This window comes from Archocentrus centrarchus, chromosome 12, assembly GCF_007364275.1.
Source record: "Archocentrus centrarchus isolate MPI-CPG fArcCen1 chromosome 12, fArcCen1, whole genome shotgun sequence".
NCBI classification, from domain to species: Eukaryota; Metazoa; Chordata; class Actinopteri; order Cichliformes; family Cichlidae; genus Archocentrus; species Archocentrus centrarchus.
Window position 1 is genome coordinate 6,668,926 of NC_044357.1, and position 26,995 is coordinate 6,695,920.

The 26,995-nt window shown below is 40.6% G+C and overlaps 2 protein-coding genes and 4 non-coding genes across 6 annotated transcripts; 1 reads left to right on the forward strand and 5 right to left on the reverse strand.

Annotated features, from left to right (window-relative positions):
- Positions 1-62: 62 nt before the first annotated feature.
- Positions 63-3,292, reverse strand: LOC115788990 (60S ribosomal protein L7a). The gene is made up of 8 exons (XM_030742132.1): positions 3,258-3,292; positions 2,284-2,404; positions 1,933-2,082; positions 1,534-1,674; positions 1,054-1,133; positions 633-763; positions 288-357; positions 63-209 (listed from the first exon to the last, which is right to left on the reverse strand). The coding sequence occupies exons 1-8, from the start codon at positions 3,258-3,260 to the stop codon at positions 105-107; spliced, it is 801 nt and encodes a 266-aa protein (XP_030597992.1). The 5' UTR covers positions 3,261-3,292; the 3' UTR covers positions 63-104.
- On the reverse strand, positions 916-992 carry LOC115789859 (small nucleolar RNA SNORD36). The gene has a single exon (XR_004020733.1). It is a non-coding gene; the product is annotated as a small nucleolar RNA SNORD36 (small nucleolar RNA).
- LOC115789861 (small nucleolar RNA SNORD36) lies at positions 1,230-1,302 on the reverse strand. Its single transcript, XR_004020735.1, has one exon. It is a non-coding gene; the product is annotated as a small nucleolar RNA SNORD36 (small nucleolar RNA).
- LOC115789865 (small nucleolar RNA SNORD24) lies at positions 1,765-1,836 on the reverse strand. The gene has a single exon (XR_004020739.1). It is a non-coding gene; the product is annotated as a small nucleolar RNA SNORD24 (small nucleolar RNA).
- LOC115789863 (small nucleolar RNA SNORD24) lies at positions 2,163-2,236 on the reverse strand. Its single transcript, XR_004020737.1, has one exon. It is a non-coding gene; the product is annotated as a small nucleolar RNA SNORD24 (small nucleolar RNA).
- Positions 3,293-5,254: 1,962 nt separating the features above from the next.
- LOC115788976 (ubiquitin carboxyl-terminal hydrolase 20-like) lies at positions 5,255-25,428 on the forward strand. Its single transcript, XM_030742115.1, has 25 exons — positions 5,255-5,656; positions 5,908-6,015; positions 6,162-6,215; positions 6,498-6,560; positions 6,645-6,785; positions 6,889-6,991; positions 7,179-7,248; positions 7,429-7,542; positions 7,631-7,709; positions 8,659-9,178; positions 9,295-9,444; positions 14,439-14,551; positions 14,802-14,974; positions 17,906-18,000; positions 18,086-18,119; positions 18,208-18,253; positions 18,373-18,553; positions 18,684-18,810; positions 18,905-19,074; positions 19,548-19,629; positions 19,976-20,084; positions 20,183-20,285; positions 20,367-20,435; positions 20,523-20,691; positions 22,495-25,428. Exons 2-24 carry the CDS (start codon positions 5,938-5,940, stop codon positions 20,678-20,680), a joined length of 2,832 nt encoding a protein of 943 aa, XP_030597975.1. The 5' UTR covers positions 5,255-5,656; positions 5,908-5,937; the 3' UTR covers positions 20,681-20,691; positions 22,495-25,428.
- The last annotated feature ends 1,567 nt before the right edge of the window (positions 25,429-26,995 follow it).

Genomic DNA, 26,995 nt, shown 5'->3' on the forward strand with positions numbered 1-26,995 from the left:
TTGTGCTGAAAAAACAAAACTGCAATTTAACATTTTTAGTTTGAAAATTAACAACAGCAGTCTTTTTTCTTTTAGGACATACATTTCCTTTATTCCAAAACAATTTAACCAAGCTTGGTTGCCAGTTCCTTGGCCTTTGCCTTCTCCAGCTTAGTGATGCGTGCTGTGGATTTGGGGCCCATGATGTTACCTCCCCAGTGACGACGGATCTGGAAAACAAGTTTGCGAATGGTTAAAATTTGTACAATTTGTGAAACGTAAACACTGTCACAGTAACTGTTACTCACCTCCTCATATCTGTCATTGTAGTTGGTCTTGATGGCTTCCACGAGCTTGGCAAGTGCACCTTTGTCCTCACTAGGGAAAAACAGCCCGTCAGTACAGTACTGACACTTTACACAGAGGACCACATTTTCAAAACTCAAAGCACACACATGCCTGTCTGACAGTTTTACTTCAGATTCCTACAAAATTTGATACCTAATCAATTAGTCAACTGCAGTAGAAGCCCCCCACCCCAAACTTCCCCAAGTATCACGTCTTTTTTTCCTCATCAAACATGAACTACTAAGAGCACCTGGCAAACTTATCTGTTAAAACTTGAACACAGTTCAGTTTATGTGCAAACTTACGGGTTAATCTGTGTGAAGGCCAGTGAAGTGCATGTCTTTCTGTGCACCAGTCTGCCCAGTCTAGCCTTGCCCTTGATGATGCAGTAAGGGACACCCATCTTGCGGCACAGAGCAGGAAGGAAGACCACAAGCTGGAAAAGCAAGGGGACCACAGGATCAAGTATTAATATTTCAGGAAGACAATTTTTAACTGCAAAGTAATCTTGGCCAAAAAAATGTTGAGTTTATCCATGAAGCGGTACTGCTGACATTGCACTTCATAGTTAAAACTCGCTTTGTGGTCTGTGCTCAGGGTTAAAAAGCTCGTATGTTTTGATCCACACAAAGGATTCAGGTGAAGAAATTCAGACATCATTGCCAGTGACCACGTTCTGCACTAAACTGGACCAAAAATACAGTCATAATATTGCAACAATCTCACCTCAATTGGATCCACATCGTGGGCAATGACGACCAGCTGGGCCTTCTTGCTCTCCACCAGAGAGGTGACTGTGTTCACACCTGCAGAGGAGGGGAAAAGAAAAAAAAAAATACAAAGAAATTTTAACAACTTACGATCTACCAACTTTGTCCAGAAAATCTCATTATTTTTTGGCCAATGCTCAGGGTTAAAAAGCTCAAAAGACATCAAGGCAAGTTTCAGGTGAAGAAATTCTGGTCATCACTGCATTGAGGCCAAGTTAGATGAGGCTAAAGTAACAAGAACAAGGTGGCTTCTAATGTATGAATAAATGAAAATGACACGTTCACAGCACAAACTAGATGTTTAAGAGCAAACCTACAGTTTACCAATTAGGCCAGTGTGTTAAGTAAAATAATAATAATAATCACATACTAAAATAATTTTCATTAAACGTGCAGCTTTACAGATGTGGGGCTTCATCCAGTCTATCAAACTCACCTGCACGGATAATGGGGGGTCTCTTTGTGGGGGCATCTCCCTTTCCAGTAGCCTTCTGCTCAGCACGAGCCAGCAGCCTCTGCTTCTTCTCCTGCTTGGTCTCTGGCCTGTACTTGTGAGCCAGCTTGAACAGCTGAGTGGCTGTGGAAGAACACAGTGCATTAAAATTTCAACCACCAAAGTGTGGCTACATGCTGTGTTAACTGCAGAGCAACTAGGATTTCAAACAGATGCATCAGTGATCTTGGTGGAAATGGTCCACATAACTGGTCAGATAGCAAATATTCTTTCACATCACTTGCAAAGTGAAATAGTTCTTAGAACCCACATGACAAACGCTCAAATACTCAGGTTTTTGTCAGCCTGCCATTCGAAAGAAAAACACTTGCTGGTTCTTACCAGTCTGGCGGTCCAGAGCCTGGGTGAACTGGTTGATTGCAGGGGGCACCTTCAGACGCTTGTAGAGGATGGCGCGCTGCCTCTGCAGGCGGACGTAACGAGGCCATTTCACAAAGCGTGTCAAATCACGCTTTGGTTGAATATCCTGGCCTGTAGTAAACAACAACAACAACAAGTTATTTATCTACCACTAAACACAGGTACATCCTCATTTTGTTGTTAACTGAATGTGCATCAGCGATCTTGGTGGGAAGATTGTCATCAATGGTATTAAGATAGCAAATATTCTTTTACATCATCTGCACCAGTACGACCGGAGCTCGCCCAAAAATGCCACCTGTGGGTACTCACCGATGCCAAAGTTCTTGGGCCTCTTCTCAAACAGGGGGTTGACTACTTTTTTGGCCTCATGCTTCTTGGCCACTGAAGGGGCCGGTGCCACCTTCTTCCCCTTAGCCTTCTTTCCCTTAGGCTGTGGAAAAGGAGCAGCATGTTACACAAGCACAAATACAGGTAATTTTGACAGCACCGATTCATATTCTATCCTAATGTGCCGTTCTGAAGTTGTAAACATGTCATTTCACATGCAAACTTTCAACACTGCTCCACTTTACTAAGCACTAACCACTACCAATGCCAACTTCTCTGAAAATAATTTTTAAGTCCAGCCACAATACAATAAAGCGCTGAAGCAAAATCAGAAATGAAAGTCAAATGCGAGAGCATGACTTTGCCCATGCTGCTACACCTCTACACATAAAGCATGTCATTTACCCGGAGCTAAAGACCGATCGAGGCTGCCTGGCGTACCAATAAAACCTTGAGTACTTATTACGTATTCACACATTAAATAAACACCAGAATTACTGCAAATGTGGAGCCCAATGCAAGATTGGTACCAACTAACGCTCGGGCCCATCCACTTAATGCTACCGTGTAAACTAGCCGGACACACATACATACTGTTTCCCTTTAGTATTACCTCCCACTGTACTTCTACTGATCACATTATGTATTAACGTCTAAACAATTAAATAGAAAAACAAAATAAAGAGAATGAGCTCCTGAAACACGTATGTTCATCGACTTTAGCTTTAGCCCCTCACAGGCACAGCACTGCTAGCACCGGTTACACATCGGCCAGTTTAACTAAGTTTTAGCCATAAACAACACACCATCTGACCACAATATCAACATCACGGTCCTACACAGGGTTGAAGGACTTCATTGTCACATTCTACAGCATAAAGAACTAAAAGCAGAGAAGGATGCGAGCAGATACAACAGCTTAAGTATTTCCCCACAAAGATCAGCTATGTACCCACCATGTCGGTTCAGGCAGAAAGGAAGACCGGGGTATTCTGGGTAGCGTAAATACCGCGAGGCTTGCTGCGTGTTACGTGGCTTCCAATAGCGCCGATCTGGAGTCAGATTTTACAGCTGCCCGCCTCCTCAAGCTTTGGTTTTAGAAAAGCGTGGTGCTGACTCGGAATCTGTGTTGCAAGAAGTATGAATGACTGCGATTTGTTTTAATTTTCTTCGCCGTACTGATAAAATTATAAATGCCTCGAAACAAGCTTGAAACACATTAATCAAAAATACTGTGTGTATATGTAAGTGACATCATATGTTTCTTTCATAGTGCAGAATATATAAAATAAAATAATATTAATTTTTTATTTACAAAACATGGACTATTTTAGGTGTAGCAATATCATACTATGCCTTTCTAGTTTAGTTTTCTAACTTTAAAAAAAAAAAATTACAGTCAATTTAACTTTATTTTGTTGATCCTCGTAATTGTGTACAACAGGTCTTGCCACCCAAATCCACAGATAAAATAAGAGGGGTTATTTAAAAAAAATGCAACATTGGACAGCAGGTTAAAAAGTTATTTAAAAAGACACAAGACATAAATGATTGTGTTGTGCAGCCATCAACAGCATTTGACACATTAAGAGGTTGGACAGCAGAGTAAAATTAGATTTCATCAGATCCTGTCCAGCAATCTTCTGAGAGATCCGCAGTTCAGTTTTTTCTCTCTCAGACTGTGTATTCATCAATAAAAAAATATAATATTAATAAAACAAAGAAGAATAATTGAAATCCCCGACAAAAATATGTATTTTATTTTTAGTCTTTGTTGACCATAGTTAGGAATCATGTTAGTATTTGCAGTACTGTGATAAGTCTTCATCTACCCTTGATTTCCAAGGAGCCAGACTTTCTAGGAATTTTTAAAGTGGTCATGAGTAACAGCTCTCCAGGCTTTCTGAAGGTCTTTCAAAGCTTTCATTTGGACATTGGTTGTTTTTTCACTCATTTTCAGTCCAGCCCTAGTGTCTATTTTCAGAGGAATTTTTGTTTTGTTTTATTTTGTGTTTTTTGTTAAGCTAACTCTATATTATATAATTGTTCAAGCAAAAAACAACAAAAAAAAGGTGCCTAACTCAACCACCAGTGTTGTGTCTACACATAATAGGAAACTTATCAAAGAGCCAGTTAAAAATGGTATCTCTGTTACTGCCAGTCTGTTGCAAAAACATACAGTTTGTTACCCTTTTTTAGTTTAGTTTATTAAATGGGAATAAATAGCCAAAGATAACAGTTTTACAGACAAAATATTATTTTCGCACTGACAAGGTGATGCCCAAAGAGCTAATAGTTGAAAGCTTGGCATAGTTCAACGTGGTGTGCTAGATCTGAGGAAACTGGACAAGATTGTGGCGTGATGTGCTGCTTTTTGAGAATTTTTAGCCTTCATCACTTTCTTTTAAAAGTGATTTCTTGATTCAGCAGGTCTGGCTGAAATCAGGCCTGGGTGTGGTTAGTAAAATTGAACCCAGCTTTCCAAAAAAAAAAAGAAAAAAAAGTGGTTTTCACAGTTAATTCATGATTTAATAAGCGGGACAATTACTTTTTCACACAAGGCCAGGCAGCACTGGATAGCTTTTTCCCTTATTAAATGAAATTATCATTTAAAAAAATGCATTTTGTATGTAACCAGGTTACCTGTGTCTAAAATTAAGATTTGTTTGATCTGAAACATAAATGTGACAAATATGCAAAAAAACTAATATATGAGGAAGAAGGGAAAATGTTTTTTCCTCGGCGCTGTATCTGTGGTGATGGAACAGTCAACCAGTGGACTCGCGGGACCCATTTAACTTACGTACCTCTGACGTACGCACAGCATTATGTCACTTCCGTAAACAGGGGCATTTATGAAAACTGGTCACTGGTGCTTTTTATTAACATCAATCTACAAATGTAATGAAGTAAATATTAATAAAGACACATAATTAAGATAAAACAAAAACAAGGACACAAAAAACAAAACAAAACAAAACAAAACCAAAAAAACAAGAAGAAACAACAACAACAAAACAAAACAATCTTAATCTTTTAATTGAGTTTAATTTGCATCTACTGTCCTAGCAGTGGTTTGGGCTGACGTAGCCTCCTTCAGTCTGACGTCGTGCTCAGTGGTCGTGCGTGCCGTGCCGGGCCTCGCTGCGGATGGAGGTGGTGGGGTTGTTTGGGGATGGCTTGCCGGGTTATCGCGTCTCCTCCTCGGTGTCTTGCTAGCATACCGTCACCTTCTCGCACTGAGCATGAACAGTTTGCATGAAGATGTATAATAAGCATTAGCGTCGTGGCAGCCGCTTCTGTTTGTGAGTCCTTTCTAACGTCGCTGCAGCCGAGAGATGCTTTGTGAGCTTTGGTGGGTGAACAGAAGGCCTTTACTTTGCAGGGCTGACAGCTTCTATTTAGGGGGGGGGTATTGTTGTCTTCACGGTAATAACAAACTGCAGCTGCAGATTTATCTGCGTTTGCGTTATCAGCCAGAGACCAGGTCTGTGTGATGTGTGTGTGTGCTGGTCGTGTTTGGTGTTGAGGTGATGGAGCTAGCGTTAGCTTACAGCAGCCTCTTCTCTGTAGACTCGTGTTTCTAATGCCCTGTCATGTTTGCAGAGGTCCACCAGAAGAAGAGAGTTGGTAGCTATGGCTGAACAAGACATTTGTCCTCACCTCGATTCAATAGGCGAGGTGACAAAGGAGGACCTTCTCCAGAAATCTAAGGTGGGGTTTTCATAAAGTAGAGGTGCTGTCAAATATGCCCTATTTTGGTTGATAGCTTTAATAAGTGCTTGAGCTGCAATAATACAGAAAGTCTGTGGTGTGCTAATGCAAAGTGTGTTAATACACCCTGTTAATATTTCCTGCAGGGAACTTGTCAGTCATGTGGAGCTGGTGGCCCAAACCTGTGGGCCTGTCTGCAGGTAAGGTTAGGACTTGGATTCTGTTAAATGCCTTAAATCGGTCTCTTAAAAGTTAGCTTAGACGTTAAAAGGTGGCTTAACCTCTGAGCCTACACTGCAGCACTGCACTTAGTTTATATCATCTGAGACCAGTGGGTCAGGTAAATGATAATTACTGTGGAATATAAATGTGGTTTATAAACACTGTTCCTCTCAACCAAGGAAAACAATAAAGGTTGCTGATTGATTTTGGAAAAGGTGTGAGATCCTGTCTTACACAGTGCTTTGTATTCTGCTTTGCAGAACGACTGCCCATATGTCGGGTGTGGAGAGTCCTACTCTGATCACAGCACCCTGCATGCACAGGTAAAACCCTTTTCACATTAAGTATACCTGCAAGCCCTCCCCCTTTTGTCAGAAGTCCACCAACTGATTGTGTGTTTTCTTTAGGCTAAGAAGCACAACCTTACAGTGAACCTGACAACGTTCAGGATCTGGTGTTATGTGTGCGAGCGGGAGGTGTTTCTGGAGCACAGGCCGGCCCTGGTGCCCGTACCTGCTGCACCCCACCTCTGTAAAGCCACAGAGCAGGTATGAGTTCAGCCGAGCACATGTTATTACCTTACTTGTGGAATTTAAATTTTAGAAAGCACACAGACAGGATGCTCATAATATCAATTTGTCATCCTCCTAGGACACAGCTCCACAGACAGTAGGTCACCCACTAAAAGCAGTACCGATTGCTGTGGCAGAAGAAGAAGGTTCAGAATCAGAAGAAGATGAGCTTAAACCCAGAGGTATAAATCCAGGGGAAAAATCCATCCTTGAAGTGGTCAAGGCTGCCACATTTGTTTAGTTACCGTCCTGTTTTTTTTTTTTTTTTTTAAATTCAGATCTTGAAGTGGTTCTTTCTGTTCGACTTGTTGTACAGCAGAGTTTACATCTAAACTGTTTTTTTTCTTTTTTTGTGGTCATATTATTTAGGCTTGACGGGAATGAAAAATATTGGAAATTCCTGCTACATGAATGCAGCTCTTCAGGCCCTGTCTAACTGGTGTGTACTCTTCCTCTTTTCCCATTCTGACCAGTTAGTAGGTTTTTGTTTCACGGTTAAAATGTTTGATCAGTTTGTTTTTGGCTTTAATCAGGGTAATCAACAATAAACATTTTTTAAACATCTACTACAAGCGTAGGTGGAGCTTTAACCTCACTTGTCCATCTCTCCCCTCACCAGCCCTCCTCTCACTCAGTTCTTCCTGGACTGTGGTGGATTGGTAAGGACTGACAAGAAGCCTGCTTTGTGTAAGAGCTACCAGAAACTCATCTCAGAACTCTGGCATAAAAAACGGTAATTGAAACGTCACATATTTATCTGTAAATTAGACTACAGACTAGTAAATGTAATTACATCTCTCTCATTACTGCTGCCCTCTCAGGCCCAGCTATGTTGTCCCTACCAGCCTGTCCCACGGCATCAAACTAGTGAACCCCATGTTTCGCGGTTATGCTCAGCAGGTAGGGGCATCCACCTGGTATCCTTAAACAGCATCTTGATACGGTCCTAGTTTCTACAGCCTAATTTATTTTTCTCGCACCACCACCAGGTTCTGGTTCTGACAAACTTGAAAACACTGTAAACATTTCCTTAAAATGAGAGATCTTTTTTTTTTAGGGAGGGGAATTTTAATATTTGTCTAAGATTAGGCAAAGTAACAGGAAATGCACTTTTTTTCCTTTTAGTATAAAGACAGGAAGCAGGGAGAAACTAATCTCATCAAATATCACCTATGGACTTTTCTCTTGTTTTGTAGAACAAAACAAGTACAACTATCTGTTTCCCCTGTTACTGAGTGCTAAGGTAATTGACCTTTAGCTGTCGCTTTCTGTAATGAATGTACAGTATAAGTGTACAGACTTAGCAAGAAAGCAAATAAGTTTCATTTCTGAGAGGCTGCTTGATCTAAAAGATATCTGGCACTTGGGCTAACACAGGCTTTACTTATATTATTCCACATCTTCAGCATACACGAATGTTGAAAAGATAGAAGGCTTTGTCTGTCTTAACTCAGTTGTCCTTCAGAAGGCACAGACAGGGGGAAAAAACTTCAATCAGACTTTGAGTTTGTCTTATTATTTTTAAAGAGAAAATGCAGAAATTTTCCCAATACTGAATTATCACCAATCTAATTTCTTGTTATTTTTTCTCTGGATTAGTTCATGTTGGATTTGTTGCTTTGCTTTGTTGCTGTGATGCATTTTTGGCTGTTTTCAGGGCGTGTGATTGGTGCACAGGATCTCCCTAATGTGCAAAATGATTTTGTGTTACAGGGAAGACATCGTCACTCCAGTATTTCTGTCTTTTTGTTTGTATTTACAGATGTGTATGTATTAGCTACATCTCTGTGAATATAGCCCTATTCATGCACCCTGCTTTGAGTTAATAGAAGATGTTGTTGTTCTCCAGGACACTCAGGAGTTCCTGCGCTGTTTGATGGACCAGTTACATGAAGAGCTGAAGGAGCCTCTGACGGAGTGCAGTGTGGGCAGTGATGGAAATGACGGGGAGGACAGAAGAGACGGAGATCGCTCCCCGTCTGAGGATGAATTCCTTTCTTGTGACTCTGGCTCTAGCAGTGACCGGGGGGAGGGAGGAGGTGTGGGTGAGAGTGAGCTGCTCATCCAGGATGAGTGTGATGGGGTCAGGTCACAGACAGGTGGAATGGGGGACATCAGTAGTGGTCCAGTGATCTCTGAGAAGGAGAGGCTTAAAGAAAGGAGGGTACCTGGCTCCCCACTCCGTGGAGGCTCACAAGAGATGGATGAAGATGCTGATGTGGACACAGCAGCTGAGGAGGGGGGTCCTGAAAGGAGGTCGGAGGATGAGGAACAGTTGGCACCAAGCACAAACACTGAAGTCCAAAGTCAAGAGAACCAACAGGCATCTAATACAGGGCAAGGTCAAGTCCCGAGCAACAACAGCTCAGGTACAAGACCAGCAGGACTACAGTGATTATATAATGTGTTATTAAGTCATAGAATGCCATCAGTTATCTTTAATCAGTTATCGTTAATTTTGTATTTTTAATATGCTGCTTTCTAGAGCCAGACAATGAAGCATCGATGACCCAGCCCCAGTCCACCCCCTGTAGTCCTGTGCGCACCCTTCAAGAGATGCATCCCAAATTGTCCTCCAGTCCCCCACGTTCCAGCCCTCTCCGCTCTTCAGGGCCTGCATACTCCTTCAAAAAAGGTGAGAATTTTTCATTGGTCATTCGAGATGTGTCTGTTTTAATGGACGTTTGCCTCAGACAAGCACATTTTTACCACTCTGACGTGTGACAGTTGTAAAGGTCATATTGGAAGCCATGAGTAGTGGCATGTACAAAAAAGTAAATTAACCAAATCGGAGGTTTCTTAATGTTTTACATATTTAATCCAACAATGATGGTATTGTTCTGTCAGTCAGTCAGTCCACAGCTTTGGTCCAGGTTGGCCCTCTTGAACTTTTCAACCTTTTGCCACATTTCAGGCTTCAAACATAAAGATATAAAATTTAAATTTTTTGTGAAGAATCAACAACAAGTGGGACACAATCGTGAAGTGGAATTAAATTTATCCATCTTCCCATCATCATCTTCCCATCAATTTTGACCATATTCTCTGTCCCTGCTGACGAAAAGCAGGCCCAAACCATGATGCTGCCACCACCATGTTTGACAGTGGGGATGGTGTGTTCAGGGTGATGAGCTGTGTTGCTTTTATGCCAAACATTTCGATTTTGGTTTCATCTGACCAGAGCACCTTCTTCCACATGTTTGATGTGTCTCCCAGGTGGCTTGTGGCAAACTTTAAACGAGACTTTTTATGGATATCTTTGAGAAATGGCTTTCTTCTTGCCACTCTTCCATAAAGGCCAGATTTGTGCAGTGTACGACTGATTGTTGTCCTATGGACAGACTCTCCCACCTCAGCTGTAGGTCTCTGCAGTTCGTCCAGAGTGATCATCGGCCTCTTGGCTGCATCTCTGATCAGTCTTCTCCTTGTTTGAGATGAAAGTTTAGAGGGACGGCCGGGTCTTGGTAGATTTGCAGTGGTCTGATACTCCTTCCATTTCAGTATGATTGCTTGCACAGTGCTCCTTGAGATGTTTAAAGCTTGGGAAATCTTTTTGTATCCAAATCCGGCTTTGAACTTCTCCACAACAGTATCTCGGACCTGCCTGGTGTGTTCCTTGGTCTTCATGATGCTCTCTGCGCTTTGAACAGAACCCTGAGACTATCACAGAGCAGGTGCATTTATACGGAGACTTGATTACCGTATTTTCCGGAGTATAAGTCGCACTTTTTTTCATAGTTTGGCTGGGGGTGCGACCTATACTCCGGAGCGACGTATATGTGACATTTATAACACATGAACCAAAATACTCCAGCCACTTGACATCTCCGTGAACTGCAGCTTGAAGGCTGTCTTGCGTAACCTGTGGGCGCAGTGGATGATGGACGGAGAGCACAGCTTAACGGCAACTGGGAGAATGCGCCACCCAACTTTCCTGGAAGTCATTGGATGGATCAAGAAAACATGGGCTTCAGTGACAAACCATCCTGTTGGGATTCAGAAAGGCTGGAATAATTGGAACTGCAGCTGACGACGAGTCTGACTAACGCGACACAGAAGAGGAAGCGGCGCTTCGTCTACGGAGTGTACGGAATTGTTTAGAAGTGACACCGAGGATGAAGAATTCAATGGATTGATGGTTTGGTTAACTTGTTAGTATGTTCTTTATGCTATGGTTATCTGAATAACTTAATGTTACGTTAACATACTGTAGCGATTCTCTTAGTTAGAGAGCGTGTTGATGTTGTGGGATTTCGGACTGTTCGGGAGGTTCGTGAAGGCAGCATGGAGAGAGAGAAAAAGACCGAGAGCTTGCCTGTGTGTGTGTTGCTGTTCCGCTGTTGTAGTTGTGGTTGGCGTGGCTGTGGCCTACAGCAGCCGTTTTTCTGTTAATAAAGACGACCTTTGTTGTGAATATCGCCGACTTTGGAAGTGTGTTTACAACGTAACAATACCGAACACGTGTTCGTTGTGCGTCATGTAGCTGAATGTGCTACGTTAGCATAACGTAGGTGTAACCGTGTTCGTCCTGTTCTTTAATCCATTATTATTTTAAATTGCCGTTCAAGATGGAATTTGTGCTCTGAGTCTCGGATTCTATCACCCCCCCCCCCCCCCCCCCCCCAAAAAAAGTGCGACTTATAGTCCAGTGCGACCTATATATGTTTTTTCTTCTTTATTATGCATTTTTTGGCTGGTGCAACCTATACTCCGGAGCGACGTATAGTCCGAAAAATACGGTACACACAGGTGGATTCTATTAATCATCATCAGTCATTTGGGACAACATTGGATCATTCAGAGATCCTCACTGAACTTCTGGAGTGAGTTTGCTGCACTGAAAGTAAAGGGGCCGAATAATATTGCACGCCCCACTTTTCAGTTTTTTATTTGTTAAAAAAGTTTGACACATCCAATAAATTTAATTCCACTTCACGATTGTGTCCAACTTGTTGTTGATTCTTCACAAAAGATTAAAATTTTATATCTTTATGTTTGAAGCCTGAAATGTGGCAAAAGGTTGAAAAGTTCAAGAGGGCCAAATACTTTTGCAAGGCACTGTATATCACATTAACTCTGAGGTGGAGGTGGCCCAAAGTTTGGTATGAATAATCTTTGTGCTGAGCCAGTGTATCCTTCAATGACATCATTGTCAATAGTGCTTTTGATTCAGATGTAAATGTCTATTGGATTGATTGTCATGACATTTGGTTGGACATTCATATCATGCCGTGATCTTTACTTAATATAGAGATAAAGATCATTGTCATTGGGTCATTTCATTGTCTCAAGGTGTAGTCTAATAGATCTGTTAGCATGGCAGTAGACTGGAGCCAAACATATGTATTGGCCAGCTATATTATCATTCAAAATTGGCCTATTGTAGATATATTAATATTGGTTTAGATTTATTTTGCTTGAAAAGCACGTTTTTCTGTATTTTCTACAGAGGAAATAACCCGTGCACCATTCAAGCATAAAAAAAGCATCTAACTCAAGGAATGACCCACAGTTTTGTTTCTACATGTAACAGGCAGCTTAACAAAGAAACAAATTTAATTGTATCTTGAAGCACTTTGATACCAGCAACCTGTTGCAAAAACACATTTATTCCAATTTCTTTAGCTTAATGTAAAATGCCAACTATAACATAGTTTGACAGGCATAAAGTTGTAATTTTGCACCAGCAAGATGATTCCCAAAGAGCTATCGGCTAAAAACCTGGCATGCCTCAGTAGGCTGTGCAGTGTGTTCTTTGAGGATTTGAGGAAACTGGACAAGTGGAGGACAGAAGAAGTAGTAGCAGGCCTTAAAAACTATCCACAGCAGATGAACTGACATGAAAGTCATGTCCTTAAGAAACAGGAAAAAAAAAAAATCCACTGAATACCTGATGAGAGATGCATCCAGCGCGCAAGATTGTCTGTTCGCTGAGGCCTGATCAGAAATGGTCTCAAAGGGCGGCGGTCAAGAAACCATTTTTAAAAAACGGGAAACGGAGAAGAAGCTGAATTATGTCAAACTACACAAGAAGTAGTTTGACATACTTCAAATCCAAAATTTAAATATGAGATGTAGATGAGTGAGGTACAACACGAGTGTTTACAGCATCTGTAAAACATGGTGGAGGCTCTGTCATGGTTTGTGGCTGCATTCTAGCCAGTGGTGTTGGGGGTCTTGTCAAATTTGATGTACAGTAATCCCTCACTTATCGCGGGTGTTACGTTCCAGAACCACCCGCGATAAGTGAAAATCCTCGAAGTAGGGACGCTATATTTATTTTAATACTTATACACACTAAGTTTTTATAAACCCTCCCCACAAACTTATACACCAAATATATACATTACTGTACAACACGTGCTACGCATGTGAAGAACGAGTACCGCAAAAACCCACGGAACAGCGAAAATACTGCAATAAACATTCGCGAGTCCACGAAAAGCGAACTGCGAAGTAGCGAGGGATTACTGTAATTGTGAATTCAGAAAGTACTATGAGTACCATCTGGAAAGCATTTGACTAGCAGTGGTTTAATTTTTCAGCATTACAATGATCCCAAACACACTACGAGTGCAGTAAAAGCATACCTGGATAGAAAAACACACAACTGAACAGTATCAGTCTGGGATTGCCCTCCAAAGAGCCTGGACCTCAACATTATTGAAGCAGTGTGGGATCATCTTGACAGAGCCAACATCTAAGGAGGAGCTTTGAATGCCCTTCAAGAAGCCTGGAGAACTATTCCTGAAGACTAAAGAAAGTACAAGTAATAAATATTGACTTTCAAACTCATTAAAATTGTGCAAACTCTGTTTTTGCCTTATATAGTGTATTTCCATGTAGCTTTGCATGTGTTTCATTAAATTGCTCCACCTGTTTCCCATTTTCCTAACAAAATATAAAGAAACGAGCGGAAGCTCAAGACTTTTGCGCATTACTCTGACAAACTTATAAAAATGGGCGTGTGAGCCTGGAGAGCATCCAGGTTCAGGCTAGTACTGACAGGTTGGAGAGATTTTCTGAGTTGATAAGGACTCTGAAATTCTTGACAAAGTACCCCTGGACATGATTAGTAATGTTTTATCTTTAATGTGTGTAAAGAGTTCGTGAATCATTTTGATTCTGTGTTGGGGAAGCAGTTCGTCACCTCTTTATGCGTGTGCTAACTTTTCTGTTTTTCCTTATAGGATTGAAAATAAAGTTTCCTATATTTATTCATCATCTTAGATAATAAGACAGAAATTCAGTCAGGCTGTATCTTGCTATTTACTCATCCTCCTGGAGCTAAGGTTTCAACAGCACTGTCGTCATCGTCGCCATCATCATCACTAAGGTTTTACAACACAACCTGCAGTTCCTGTCCTCAAAGTTTACCAGTTTTATGATTATTATTATAATTTTTTAATGTGGTTGGCAATTTTTCTGTTATTCTGTTTGAAAGGGATGATGATTTAAATTCAGATTTACAGTATTTCTATTAATGCCCCTTAAAGTGTGAACCTTCTACCACAGTTTTCAGTTTGAGTGTACACAGTCATGAGCACTTCACTTAAGGTGGCTGTCTTTAGTCCCAGTCAAGCATTTGTCCCCCAAAGTCATCCCTCCCTCCCATCATGTTTCTTCCAGCTCAGCTGCTGCTCAGTGCCAGGAAGAAAAAGCAGTCTCACTATCGCAGCGTGATCTCCGACATCTTCGATGGCTCGATCCTCAGTCTGGTCCAGTGTTTGACATGTGACAGGGTAAGATGCAGTTCACACATTTAGACACCAGGGGACGCTAGAGTATATCCTTAAAACCCAAAACAAAATGTGTTTGTTAAATATTATATTACTGATCAAAGCAGGTTTAAATTAAATGTCTTTTTTTGACTGAATTTCAATATTATTCAGACTTTTCTGTGTGATTATAATAATTAAAATAAATATGCATAATTGTTCTTTTACTGCCAGAGACATGCTGTTTTAAACTAGTTCCCTGAATTTGTTACAGGTCTCAACTACAGTGGAAACCTTCCAAGACTTATCCCTCCCCATTCCTGGTAAAGAGGACTTGGCAAAGCTCCACTCGTCCATCCATCAGAACCTGCCGGTCAAGACTGGTGTGTGCCCCGACAATTACGGCTCACAGGGCTGGATCTCCTACATCATGGACTCCATACGACGGTCAGTGAACTGGGCTGAGAAGAAGTGAGCTTGTTTGTGCATGAATTCTGCAGAATTTTGTATGCTGATTTTACTGATAGGCTTTGATGTTATCAGTAGATTTGTGGTTTCCTTTCAACGTTATCTTCAGATGTCTTTGGTGATAAGTTTTATACATCCCTATAGGGTATCATTTTACACAGGAAGTAGTGGGCTGTCATTCTTTTGAAAATCTGCTTTTTTCCTGATAGCACAAAATAAAATGTGGCTTCTGATGTGTGAATTTAGTTTGATTTAATCTTTTTCCAGTGTGTGTGTGTGTGTGTGTGTGTGTGTGTGGTCGAGCATTATATGGACGATGACAAAAGTGAAACTTTTGCCAGATCTATAATCTTGTTGTGTGTTTTGCAGATGAAAACTTTTCTGTTTTTCGATCACTTTGATAGTTACAGGAAGCAGTGAGATATCACAGCTGACTTCTTTCATAAACCAATGAAAATATGTGTGTGGCACAAGTAGAGAGAACATTAGGGTGGAGAGATTTGGTAAGCAGGGCTCTGAAATGCTTGATAACGTACTCCGTGACACTGTTTTCAGTGCTGGGCCCAAGTGATGTTTATTTTTTAAAGGCCTGTACATGGTTTGTAACAACAGATATTTTAATTACCTACTGAAAGAAGAGGGCTGGAAACTTGCATGAAACTTCCTTTAAGTAGGGTTATCTTCGCTTGCAGGGCGTGCTCCGTTAATACTCATGCAGTAGTACCCATGCATGTTTTTTTTTCAGTTTTCTATGATGAACTGACTTGTTTGAAGACAGTTCAGCATAGTTTGCACAGGCTAAACCTTTCAGCAAAATAAGCATTTACCCGCAAAAAGCTATTCCATTGTTTTTATAATAGCACTGAAGCAAATGAGTATTTGTAGTATTTAGCTCTGCAGACTTACGGTATCTTTGAGCTTGTTGGTGTTTTTGTTTTCTGGCTTAAAAGGTTACTGTTTGGGTTCAGTCACATTGGTAAGTGGTGCTTTCAGAAATGTCATAACTCCACTGCAAACTACCTGGTCATCACCAAACAGCAGAAGGACAAAGTTGGCACTGTGTGGGTAGAGAGCATCCAGAAACTAAAGAGCCTGATATCTCCCTCAGGAATGAGTGCAAATAAGATCAGAGCTAAAAGATCATATTTGTCTGCTGGAAGTGTAAATACACTCTGCCTGCTAAAAGGTTCTTCATGTTGTATAGTTGTATGGTTTGTGACATCTTGTTTCAAAGGCTGGATTTTTAATCTTCATGCCTGTTGCAGTCTTGATATTAAGGAACCAGAAGTGGCCATGTTTTTACAATGCTGTTATCAGCTGATGCAGGGGTGGACGGAGAATTTTCCCATGAGAAACTGGGACTGTTGTGGAGGGCAGCTCCAATGAGCTGCACTCAATTAATTTGATCTCTTTATGAACTGCTGCTGATAAGAGTAGATGTTACAATGTGAAATAGACATAGTAAAAATTCAATTTTATCACTATTTATTCAACATTCCTAAAAACTTTTTTTTTTCTTCTAAATTTCAGACTATTGACTTTAAGCCAAGTGCTTTTTGCTTGTAGTTTAATTACTTCATCTGCAGTTTTTATTCTTATACAGTGAGAGAAATCTAGTGTGTTTTGGGCTTGAAAAAGTCCGTTAAATCAGGTTCAGTGTGAAGGACAGCAGAGAGGTCACCGAGAGGACGCGTCTCTGGGTTTGGCTCTGAGAATCTTTATCCAAAGAGCGTCTTCCTGGGAATGTCTCCTTATGTGAGGCACGTTCTCCTCTTTGAGAGAAGAATCCAGCAGTGATACTGACGTGAAGTGCTCTGCCTGTAGTGAGTCAAAAGTGCAGCAAACTGCCTGTGATTCAGTGCTCTTGCCCTGATGAAGTTAACTGTTTAATTATAACATCAACAACATGGTTAATTTTTAGGAGTGACTTACACAATGGCTTGTGGTGTGTTATACAATGGAAAAATAGCTGTTTCAGTTCATTTTAGCCACTTTATGTTCTGCTTCAAAAGTCCAACATTTATCTCTGTCAGATTTGGAGAGCCATCAGCTGTAACACCTACCAGTTTGTCCCATTTCAGCCCCGGCCTATCCAAGCATGCATTTACCTTTGTGAACAAATCACTCCAGCTTCTCAAGAATTTCACACTCTTGTTATCCCATGTACAAAGTAACTGGACTGTGTCATGGACATGACTGCTTTTGTCCAGGAGCCAAGGAGAAAAAAGAATGGCTTACTGCCTTTAGCTGCTTTTTTTGGGAAATCAAAAAGCTGGTCTTGACTGCTCCATCCCTGAATGCCTAATTCCCCATTTACTTTGCGGGGGCAGACATGGGCAGACAACGGGCTGGATGTGGCCTGTGAGCCATACAGTGCCCAGGTCTGACCTAACACTAGTAAGCTTGGTGTGGAAGTAGTTTCTGTATATGTATGGGAGCATTGCATAGAAAATACAAAGAAGTCACATGCAGTTAAAATACTAAAATTTCACTCTCCAGAACTGGAGTGCACTTTGTTGAGTTGTTACTCCAATTAATCACACATCCAGATGTGTTATTGCCAGATAATTGCTTTCAAATGATCCAAAAGGGATCAATGCTGCAAACAGGTCCAGTAACTTGAGTAAGCTTTAATTACCTGATGCAAAGCCTTTGGAGATGTCTGCAATGTTGGCACCCACCAGTCACACAAAGCGCTCATTCCCCTAATAACCTTAAATCCTAATACAATAGACACAATTTCAACTCACATTGGAGCCAGCCTCAAGTGGCCATTCAAGGAACTGCAGTTTTAAAGAGGCTTGCTGCTTAGTTTTAACATCAGTCTATTTCTAGCCCACTCTGTAGTGTACATACTAACGCCTGTGTGTGTTTGTAGTATTAGTGATTACATGTGTTTGTGTTGTGCAGGTTTGTAGTCTCATGTATCCCCAGTTGGTTTTGGGGGCCCATGGTGACACTAGAGGACTGCCTTGCTGCCTTTTTTGCTGCAGATGAACTCAAAGGTAAACAACACTCTGATATCCTCTAATATTAGCAGAGTTTAGCACTTCAGAATTTACATTTCCATTCTTCTTTTTTTTTTCCCAGGGGACAACATGTACAGCTGTGAGAGGTGTAAAAAGTGCGTAAAAGTAGATGCTTGAAAATATAACCCTGACTAAAAAGAGGATATTTATATGCATTTATTTACAGTGTTTTGTTTTCTACAGGTTGAGAAATGGTGTCAAATATTGCAAAGTGCTTAGACTTCCAGAGGTGCAGTTTTTTTTTTTTTTTTTTTTTTTAAATCTCTTTCTTTCTGAAGATAACAAGTTGTGGTCTGCTGCATAATCTATTCTTTAATGGGGGTTGTTTGTTGTGTATTTGTTGCATAGATTCTGTGCATTCACCTGAAACGTTTTCGGCACGAGGTCATGTATTCGTTCAAGATAAGCAGCCACGTGTCCTTCCCGCTCGAGGGCCTCGACATGCGACCTTTCCTGGCTAAAGAGAGTCCATCACAAGTTACCACTTACGACTTACTGTCAGTCATTTGCCATCACGGCACTGCAGGAAGTATGAGACCGCAGTGTTTCCTGTTAACATGTTATTTCCTTCATGGTTAATGTATCTCACAGAGTGTGCAAATGTATATCTGATCAGCTTCTGGCACTGAAATGTTTTCTCATCCTTTTTATGGGTGCAGGTGGGCACTACATAGCTTACTGTCAGAATGTAATCAATGGCCAGTGGTACGAGTTTGATGACCAGTATGTTACTGAGGTCCATGAGACGGTGGTGCAGAATGCAGAGGCGTATGTGTTGTTTTATAGGTGAGCACAAGTGAACTCCATTTACAGTGCATTGACTCTACACTAATGAATCCAAGATGTGTTTAATGACTTTATTTTTCCTGGACTGATGCAGGAAAAGTAGTGAGGAGTCTGTGAGAGAGAGGCAGAAGGTGGTGGCTCTGGCCAATATGAAGGAGCCCAGCCTGCTGCAGTTTTACATCTCCAGAGAATGGCTTAACAAGTTCAACACCTTCGCCGAGCCAGGCCCCATCAGCAATCACACATTTCTTTGTCAGCACGGCGGTGTGTAATTAAAGCCCCTTTTTCTTTAAAAAAAAAAAAAAAAAAAATCACAGCTGTGAGAAAATATACAGACCTCCATAAACCTTACTTACTGACCAGCACGTAAATCTACTGAATGTGTCCCTGGAGGATCACTGTAAAGTTACAAACCAGAACCTTTGAGCAGCTGACCTGAAGAATGTAAAGAACTGCATATTAATATACATGCAGCGGAAATAGTTGCTTTGCTTTACTTACATGGCTCAGCACACCTCAGCTCAGTTAACGGCACCTCTAAATGACTCTAAAGCCTGCACAACCCACGTGTTGCATATTTACCACACAGGAGCAGGACAGTGTGGTTTAAGAAGCAGCCAGTCTACAATTAAGAATTGTTTAGTGTAAATATTTTTTATAAAGTTGGCCACTTACATGTCTTGAAAAACATGGCTGTACTGTCTTTAATATCCTTAATGTATTTTATCTCTGTGCAGGGATCCCGCCTAATAAATACCACTACATAGATGATCTGGTTGTGATTGTTCCCCAGAATGTGTGGGAATACCTTTACAACAGGTAAGGAGGTTTGGAACTTTGCAGTTGAGTTGCTGTGGTTCCCACATAATTCCACTTTGTAATAATAATAGCGCATTCTGGGAGGGTGGAAATTTTGCAAACTGCTCTGTCACCGCAGTGGCATCCTGACATTGGTTTATGTGGTAATATGGTATGTAGTAATGTATTTAAAGGCTTTCCTCGACCCCCCCTTAGATTATATTAGGCAGCAGCGCCTATTTAAAGTTGACATGTATCTCTGCAATGATGTAATGGCCAAAAAAAAGGCCTTATAATTGCTTCTTAAATGATGTGTTAATCTGTCACCATCTCATTCTGTTAAATGTTGGTGTCTTCCTGTTCTTAGTTTTGGAGGTGGCCCAGCAGTGAACCACCTCTACATGTGTGCAATCTGTCAGGTGGAGATTGAAGCTCTGGCTAAACGCAGAAAAACAGAAATAGACACCTTCATCAAGGTAACTGTGTGTGTGTTCTGCAAAGATTTACCTGTGTGCTAATGTGTTTTTGTGTTGAATGAGCATTTTTTTTTTTTTTTTTTTTTTCTTGTCTGTAGCTGAACAAAGAGTTTCAGGCTGAAGAAGCTCCAACAGTGATCCTGTGTATCAGCATGCAGTGGTTCAGAGAGTGGGAGAGCTTTGTGAAGGGCAAAGACAATGGTACGATGCTACGGTTAGATGAGCAGTAGTGCATTCGTATTCTTCATCTTTGTGTCTCTACAAAATACTTTTTTTTTCCAGAGCCGCCCGGTCCCATCGACAACAGTAAAATTGGTGTTATGAAAGGAGGACATATACAGCTAAAACAAGGTAAATCTCAGGAGGCTGAAAAGAGCATAAAGGTAGAAAATAAGGTGATATACGGTTCTCAGGCATTATTTGGGTTTTTCACCCCAGGTGCAGACTATGGTCAGATCTCAGAGGAGACTTGGCAGTATTTGTTGGGAATCTATGGCGGAGGCCCTGAGATTGCAGTGAGACAGACGGTGGCCCCAGCTGATCCTGACACCCTTCATGGAGAGAGGAAGATTGAGGCAGAGACAAGAGCACTTTGAGATAAAGAGAGGTTGGAATCTTTACACTTTCCTTCCTTTATAGAACTGTGCAAAAAGCTTGAGACTCTCCTCATTTGTTTACATTTTGCTTCCAAGAAGCCAGACTTTGTTATTTTTTTTAGTGGATAGTTTTCGGGTAGTGACGGAAAGAATGAGGTCACAGATACAAGCGGTGAAAATGAGTTTCCTTTGAAGGGTGGCTGGGCTCTTCTTTAGAAACAGGGTGAGGTGGTGGGTCATTCAACAGGGACATGAGACATGGCATAGAGCCGCTTCTCCTCCACATAGAAAGGAGCTGGTTGAGATGGTTTGGGCATCTGATTAGGATGCCTCCTGGGTGAGGTGCTTTGGCCATGTCCCACCAGGAAGAGGCCCCGCGGCAGACTCAGGACTCGCTGGAGAGGTTATCTCTTACTTGGCTTGTTTTGATGAGCTGAAAGAGGTGGCAAGGGTGAGGGAAGTCTGGGATTTTCTGCTTAGATTGCTGCCCCCTTAACCTAAATGTGGATAAGCGAAAGAGGATGGATGGATGGCTGGCTCTTTAGGTACTTTGAAACTAGCAGCCTGTCACAAAAACACATCATTTGTTCCCATTTCTTTAGTTGAATCTACAAAAAATGCCAATAATAACATGGTTTGGTAGACATAAAATAGTGTTTTTGCACCAACAAAGAGTCAAAGTACTAGTAGACAAGTGGAGGACAAAAGAAGTGGTAGACTTAAAAAACTATCTACAGCAGATGAACAGTATCTGAAAGCAATGTCTCTAAGAAACTGGGGAAAAAAAATCCAACAAAGACCTGAAAACAAGACCTGAGAGATACATCTGGCACTTCAGCTGAACCATCTGGTTTTTCCTGAAGCCTCATCAGAAGTAGTGTATGTGGAAGGAGGGCTGTCAAAAAGCCATTCTTAAGGAAAGAAAACAGGGAGAAAAGACTAAGGTATGCCAAAATAGACAAAAACTGGACTGAAAATCATTGGCAACAGGTCTGATGGAATGATGACTCTAATTTGGAAATGTTTTCTAATGGTTGTCAGTGTGTACAGAGGAAGTCAGGAGAGCAGTATAACAGGGAGTCTCTGTCATGGTCTGGGGCTGCATTCCAGCAAGTGGTGTTGGGACTGATGGAATCATGAACATAGGAAAGTATCATCAGACTTTGATCCACCATGTAATACTATCTGATTGGTAACCGCTTCACTTTTTAGCATAAAAATGATCCCAAACACACTGCCAATATATTAAAAGGGTTCATCTTGACAGAGCCAACATCCAAGGAAGAACTCTGAGGACTACTTAAAGAAAGTACAAGAAAGCTGCTTCAGAGAGCTCAGGTTGTGCTGAAGAATAATGGTGGCCATACTAAATATCTCAAGCTCGCTAGAATTGCCTTATACAGTTCCATGTTTGTTTGCACGATTCAGTGCATTTCTGGACCTATTTACAATTTTTCCTTGAAAACATAGAGAAATGAGAGGTGGCTCAAGACTTTTGCACAGTACTGTATATTTCCCTTATTAAAAACCTACATCCCCATACATGTACACAGAGTTGTATTTAGTGATGTGTTTCAGTGTACTTTGGGTAAGTTTACTGGAAGGCATTGTCTTTGAAACACAAAACATTTCCAGCATCTCCGCTCCATGAGCTCATAAATTCCTTATGGCCAGCAAAGCAACAGAGAGAAAGATATGCGGCCAAGAATAATGCACTCTTAACAGCTATAAATCCAGATCACAGAGCTGGAGTTGAGGTTCCTACTAAGGGTCTGCTGATTCTCAAACTGTTTCTCAACTTTTATCATCCCCAGGTCTTCTGAGCCCTTTTCCACTCTTGCCCTCACAGGAAGCTGAGGAATTTGCACCATGGTGAAGAAGCCCCGTCTTGAGCACTTTGTAAATGTAGCAGCGTGTGATTCTGAAGCCATGTTGCAAGAGGAGAAAATGGTACTTAAAAATGACATGGTTTATTTATTGGATACCTTTGATCCTTAATGTTAAGGTGTACAAATAAGATGTTGTGTCACATCCTTGGAGCTATTTTTGGTAGCTGTGGTGTCTCAGTGGCCGCTGTAGTGACATGGTGTTGTATAATGCTAAACAAGCAGACTGCTGCAGGTGTGACAAGCCAAAATGCTGCAGTGACTAGAATTACAGTGTGATGTTTTTGAGGACTTTTCTTCTTCCCTGGAAGCAAAAACCCAGAGACAGTAACATGCTTTCTGTTGAATGCCTTTTATTTAGTTACATATCAGACGTGAAGTGAGGGCTCTCAGTCATTGACTTTGATTTTTAAAGGGGACATATTATGCTAAATCTATTCCCAAAGAGATCACATCTAGTTACACACAGCCTCTACTGGTGAGCAGACAAGCCCTGGTGTAGGTAACTGTGTTCAAGTCACCTTTACTGCTTCAGTGTAAGCTCAGCTGGCTCACCGTGAGCCCTTACATCCATTCGCATCTCTCCTGAGCATTTTAATATGGTTAAATCCAAGTAAAGCTGACCTCATTTGCATAATTTTCAGTTTTTGTTTACAGACAGGGGAATGGGTATGAAATATTAAGTCTAACTCTACAACCTGGCTTGTAACCTGTCGTCAATTACGAGCCACTTTTTAAAGCTAGTGCGCTGCATTGTTAAAATCAACAAAATCTCCATATTCATAAGCTACAACCAATGATTGTGTGTGATTTCAGTTATATTGCATGTGAAATGAGAGGTAGATGCATCAGAATGATGCACTTTTTGCACCTTCTACCACAGCCTGTTCCTTTTGGGTGCTAATGTCTCTTCCTGAAAGGAGATTGGGCACCAGCAGCACTGTTTTATTTAAAGCTACAGGCACAGAAAGAGTACCCTGAAAACTGGGGGTATAAGCTGAAACTTAAAGTACACAATCTTTGGGGATATGTAAGACCTGCATTAACTTGTTATAATGGGGTATAATATGTCCTCTTTAAATGCACTGAGCCCTCAGGAATGTGGATTTATTTTTGGTTTTGTTTGATAAGGTTTGCAAGCAACAAAACATGCACGTCTGGGTTCTAAAAGACTTCCAGGTTAAAAATGCATGAAAAAAAAGTCTTTTTTTTCTTTTTCCTTTTTTTTTCACTGGTAAGGACATTTCAGTGACAGGATGATATGCAGATTTTTTTTTTCTCTCTCCACCAAACAGACATTTTATCTGTTTATGTGCTCAAAATAATTTTATTGACTCGCTTCTGCTTAGTCTATTAAAGCACTAAATAAATAGAAATATAAATATTAACAAAATTTAGAAATGGCAATTTTCATAGGTCATAGACAAAGATGTTAAGCAGGAGAGAGGGTTACATATCAGAGAATCTTGTGCACCTGGCTGGCTTTTGAGAACTTGCATAGAGAACTTGTGATTAAAAGTGTAAATTCACTTTGAGATACCTGTTATACCCTATAGACTGGTAATGCAGCGTTTAACAAAGAAAGGGCAGTATTAAGTGCTTTTCCCCACCACCTTCTTACAGTTTGGCAGAAAGATCATGACCCTTTCCCAAATATTACAGTATGCAAAAATCAGACCTATTACACCACTCAAGTTACTCCTGATACTTAGTTAAAGGTATTTTTAATTTATGCATCATTTTCGAATGAGCTTTCTTGGTTTCCGGATCATCTAAAATCCAAATGATACACTTCAGTTGTGTGTAGGATTGGATTATTGTTGAAGATGCATTTTTGCTAAGTAAAGCAAAAATTTTAATTTTTTTATACTACTGTGTAAATTTTAAACTCCAGCTATAAAGGAAGCAGTAAATCAAAAAAAGTCTCCTAATAATTTAGCATAAGAATGAAATGGTAGCTATTTTCCTAAAGTGTGCAATTCATGTTACAGCATAATCGATGCAAGAAAAATGATTCAATGTCAAACGTGTAAGAAATAGAAGTCACTCCAGGCTTAGCTCAGTAAACCTTGTTGTCCTCTGTCTCATTTCAGATAAACCACATGCTTGCCTTTTTTTTAAAAATTTTATTTAAATAGAACCTTATCCCAACTGCATAGGCAAATTTTGCCACCACATTTTTAATAATTAATGCTTGGCATTGTTTTAATAAGCTAATTCTGTCCCTTTAATATATTACATTATATTAGTCTAGTTTATTGTAAATTTCAGTAAATTTGAAAACCAAAACTAGATAGTGTTAAACAAGATATTACATGCTTTTTTTTTTTTTTTGGGGTCAAATTTAGAGGATGTCTCCATAGGTATATTTCATGAAGTCTCAGTGCATATACATTGTTTTGAAATCTCTATTTTATCAGTAATTATTAAGGGAGAAATTTAGACTGGCATTGAAAAACCTTCAGAAGTAGAGGGTAGATAAATGTTACACCTGCGCTGATGGTGGTGTAAAAGGTGCGAGAAGTACTTTTATAATGAGATTTTCAGTGCCAAATGACTGAAAATAAGAACGAAGACTGATTTAATCTTTCATGTAAGACAAAGGTGCAAAGTGGTGTTTGTTCCAGAGGTTTCCCCATTCTGTATCCTCATTCGTTTAGTTTTTTTTCTTTAAATGAAATGTTTGTTTAACCCTGATAACAAAACCACCCATGCACATTTATGTTTACCAGTCTGATTTTTTTTTTTTATTTGTATTTGTACTGAGAAATCATGTTTTTTCCATAATTTGGAACAGATGGGTCTAAATAGTAGAGGATATTCATTGCACCTTGGAAGTGGTAGTTTGAAGCATAGCTAAGTGGTGGATGGTTTCTAGTTTGGTGGATCACTTCAGTACTTTGTAGATGATGTGATCCTTTTTCTTTCATCAAGCAGTGAACTTGTTCTAGTTTAACCGTGTTCGGTATGTTAACGTAACATTAAGTTATTCAGATAACCATAGCATAAAGAACATACTAACAAGTTAAACCAAACCATCAATCCATTGAATTCTTCATCCTCGGTGTCACTTCTAAACAATTCCGTACACTCCGTAGACGAAGCGCCGCTTCCTCTTCTGTGTCGCGTTAGTCAGACTCGTCGTCAGCTGCAGTTCCAATTATTCCAGCCTTTCTGAATCCCAACAGGATGGTTGTCACTGAAGCCCATGTTTCTGATCCATCCAATGACTTCCAGGAAGTGGGTGGCGCATTCTCCCAGTTGCCGTTAAGCTGTGCTCTCCATCCATCATCCACTGCGCCCACAGGTTACGCAAGACTGGCTAAAGCTGCAGTTCACGGAGATGTCAAGTGGCCTGGAGTATTTTGGTTCATGTGTTATAATGTCACATATACGTCGCTCCGGAGTATAGGTCGCACCCCCAGCCAAACTATGAAAAAAAGTGCGACTTATATGGATGAGAATTGTACCTCCAAGTCTGAGGTGATGGTTCTCAGCCAGAGAAGGTTGGAGTGCCCTCTCCGCTTTGGGAAGGAGTTGCTGCCCTTACTGGGGGCGGTCAGTTATCTAGAGATCTTGTTCTCAAGTGAGGGAAGAACAGAGTTGGAGATTGACAGATTGATGCTAGCGTAGTGTCTGCGGTGATGCGGATGCTGCACCACTCTATTGTGGTGTAGAGAGAGCTGAGTGTTAAGGCGAAGCTGTAGATTTAAATTTCTAAATTTCTTATTCAGTGACATATCTGCTTTGATCTTTTTGGTTCTTGTGGCATTCTTACCATGCAACAAAGTGAGACGACTCACATTCGGTGCTGTGCTTTACCCAGCAATACACCCATCCAATGTGAAACCAATCACTTCGAACTGTTGGTAACAAGAGTTCCAAGTAATTCGTCATCTGCAGTCCAGTCATCCTATTTTGGAATACAGTGCCTTCAGTCCCCTGCACACTCTTTGTTAAGCTGGGAAATTTTACACAAGGCTCATGATACTGAATCCCCAACATTCATCCACCTTTACATTAGAAAGGTATATTTAGCTGTGCTCTTTTAAAACTAACAGCTTTGTTTCCTTGTAAGATCAGTCAGAAAGACTCTTACTTGTGCAGACATGTTAAGGAAAGGGACAAGAACTCAGAAGGGAATATCTGCCTGTTGGAGTCATTCCTTTGTTTTCCAGTTTTATATGGAACACAATGGGAACCTCTAAAATGTATGTCTTAGCTCTTTTTTTTTCCCCACTCAAGGTGTCACATGACAGGCAAAACCACTTTGTTTTCCCCATTGTTTTGTTAATGCCACTGATTTTTTTTTTTTAATTGTTCTCTAGTTTATGCTTTCTTTTAGCACATTCCCATGCTGTATCCACAAGCGATAATATTGGTGATATGTGTACTATGTTTATACTTTTTGGGGGGAGTAAGTGCAATG

Coding starts and splice junctions, on each gene's coding strand:
- LOC115788976 (XM_030742115.1), top strand. CDS start 5,938: ATGGCTGAACAAGACATTTGTCCTCACCTCGATTCAATAGGCGAGGTG. Junction 18,001..18,085: donor TGCTGCAGATGAACTCAAAG/GTAAACAACACT, acceptor TTTTTTTCCCAG/GGGACAACATGTACAGCTGT. Junction 18,811..18,904: donor GCGTATGTGTTGTTTTATAG/GTGAGCACAAGT, acceptor GGACTGATGCAG/GAAAAGTAGTGAGGAGTCTG.
- LOC115788990 (XM_030742132.1), bottom strand. Junction 1,675..1,932: donor GGCTCTGGACCGCCAGACTG/GTAAGAACCAGC, acceptor GTTCTTCCACAG/CCACTCAGCTGTTCAAGCTG. Junction 1,134..1,533: donor ACCCCCCATTATCCGTGCAG/GTGAGTTTGATA, acceptor CCTCCTCTGCAG/GTGTGAACACAGTCACCTCT.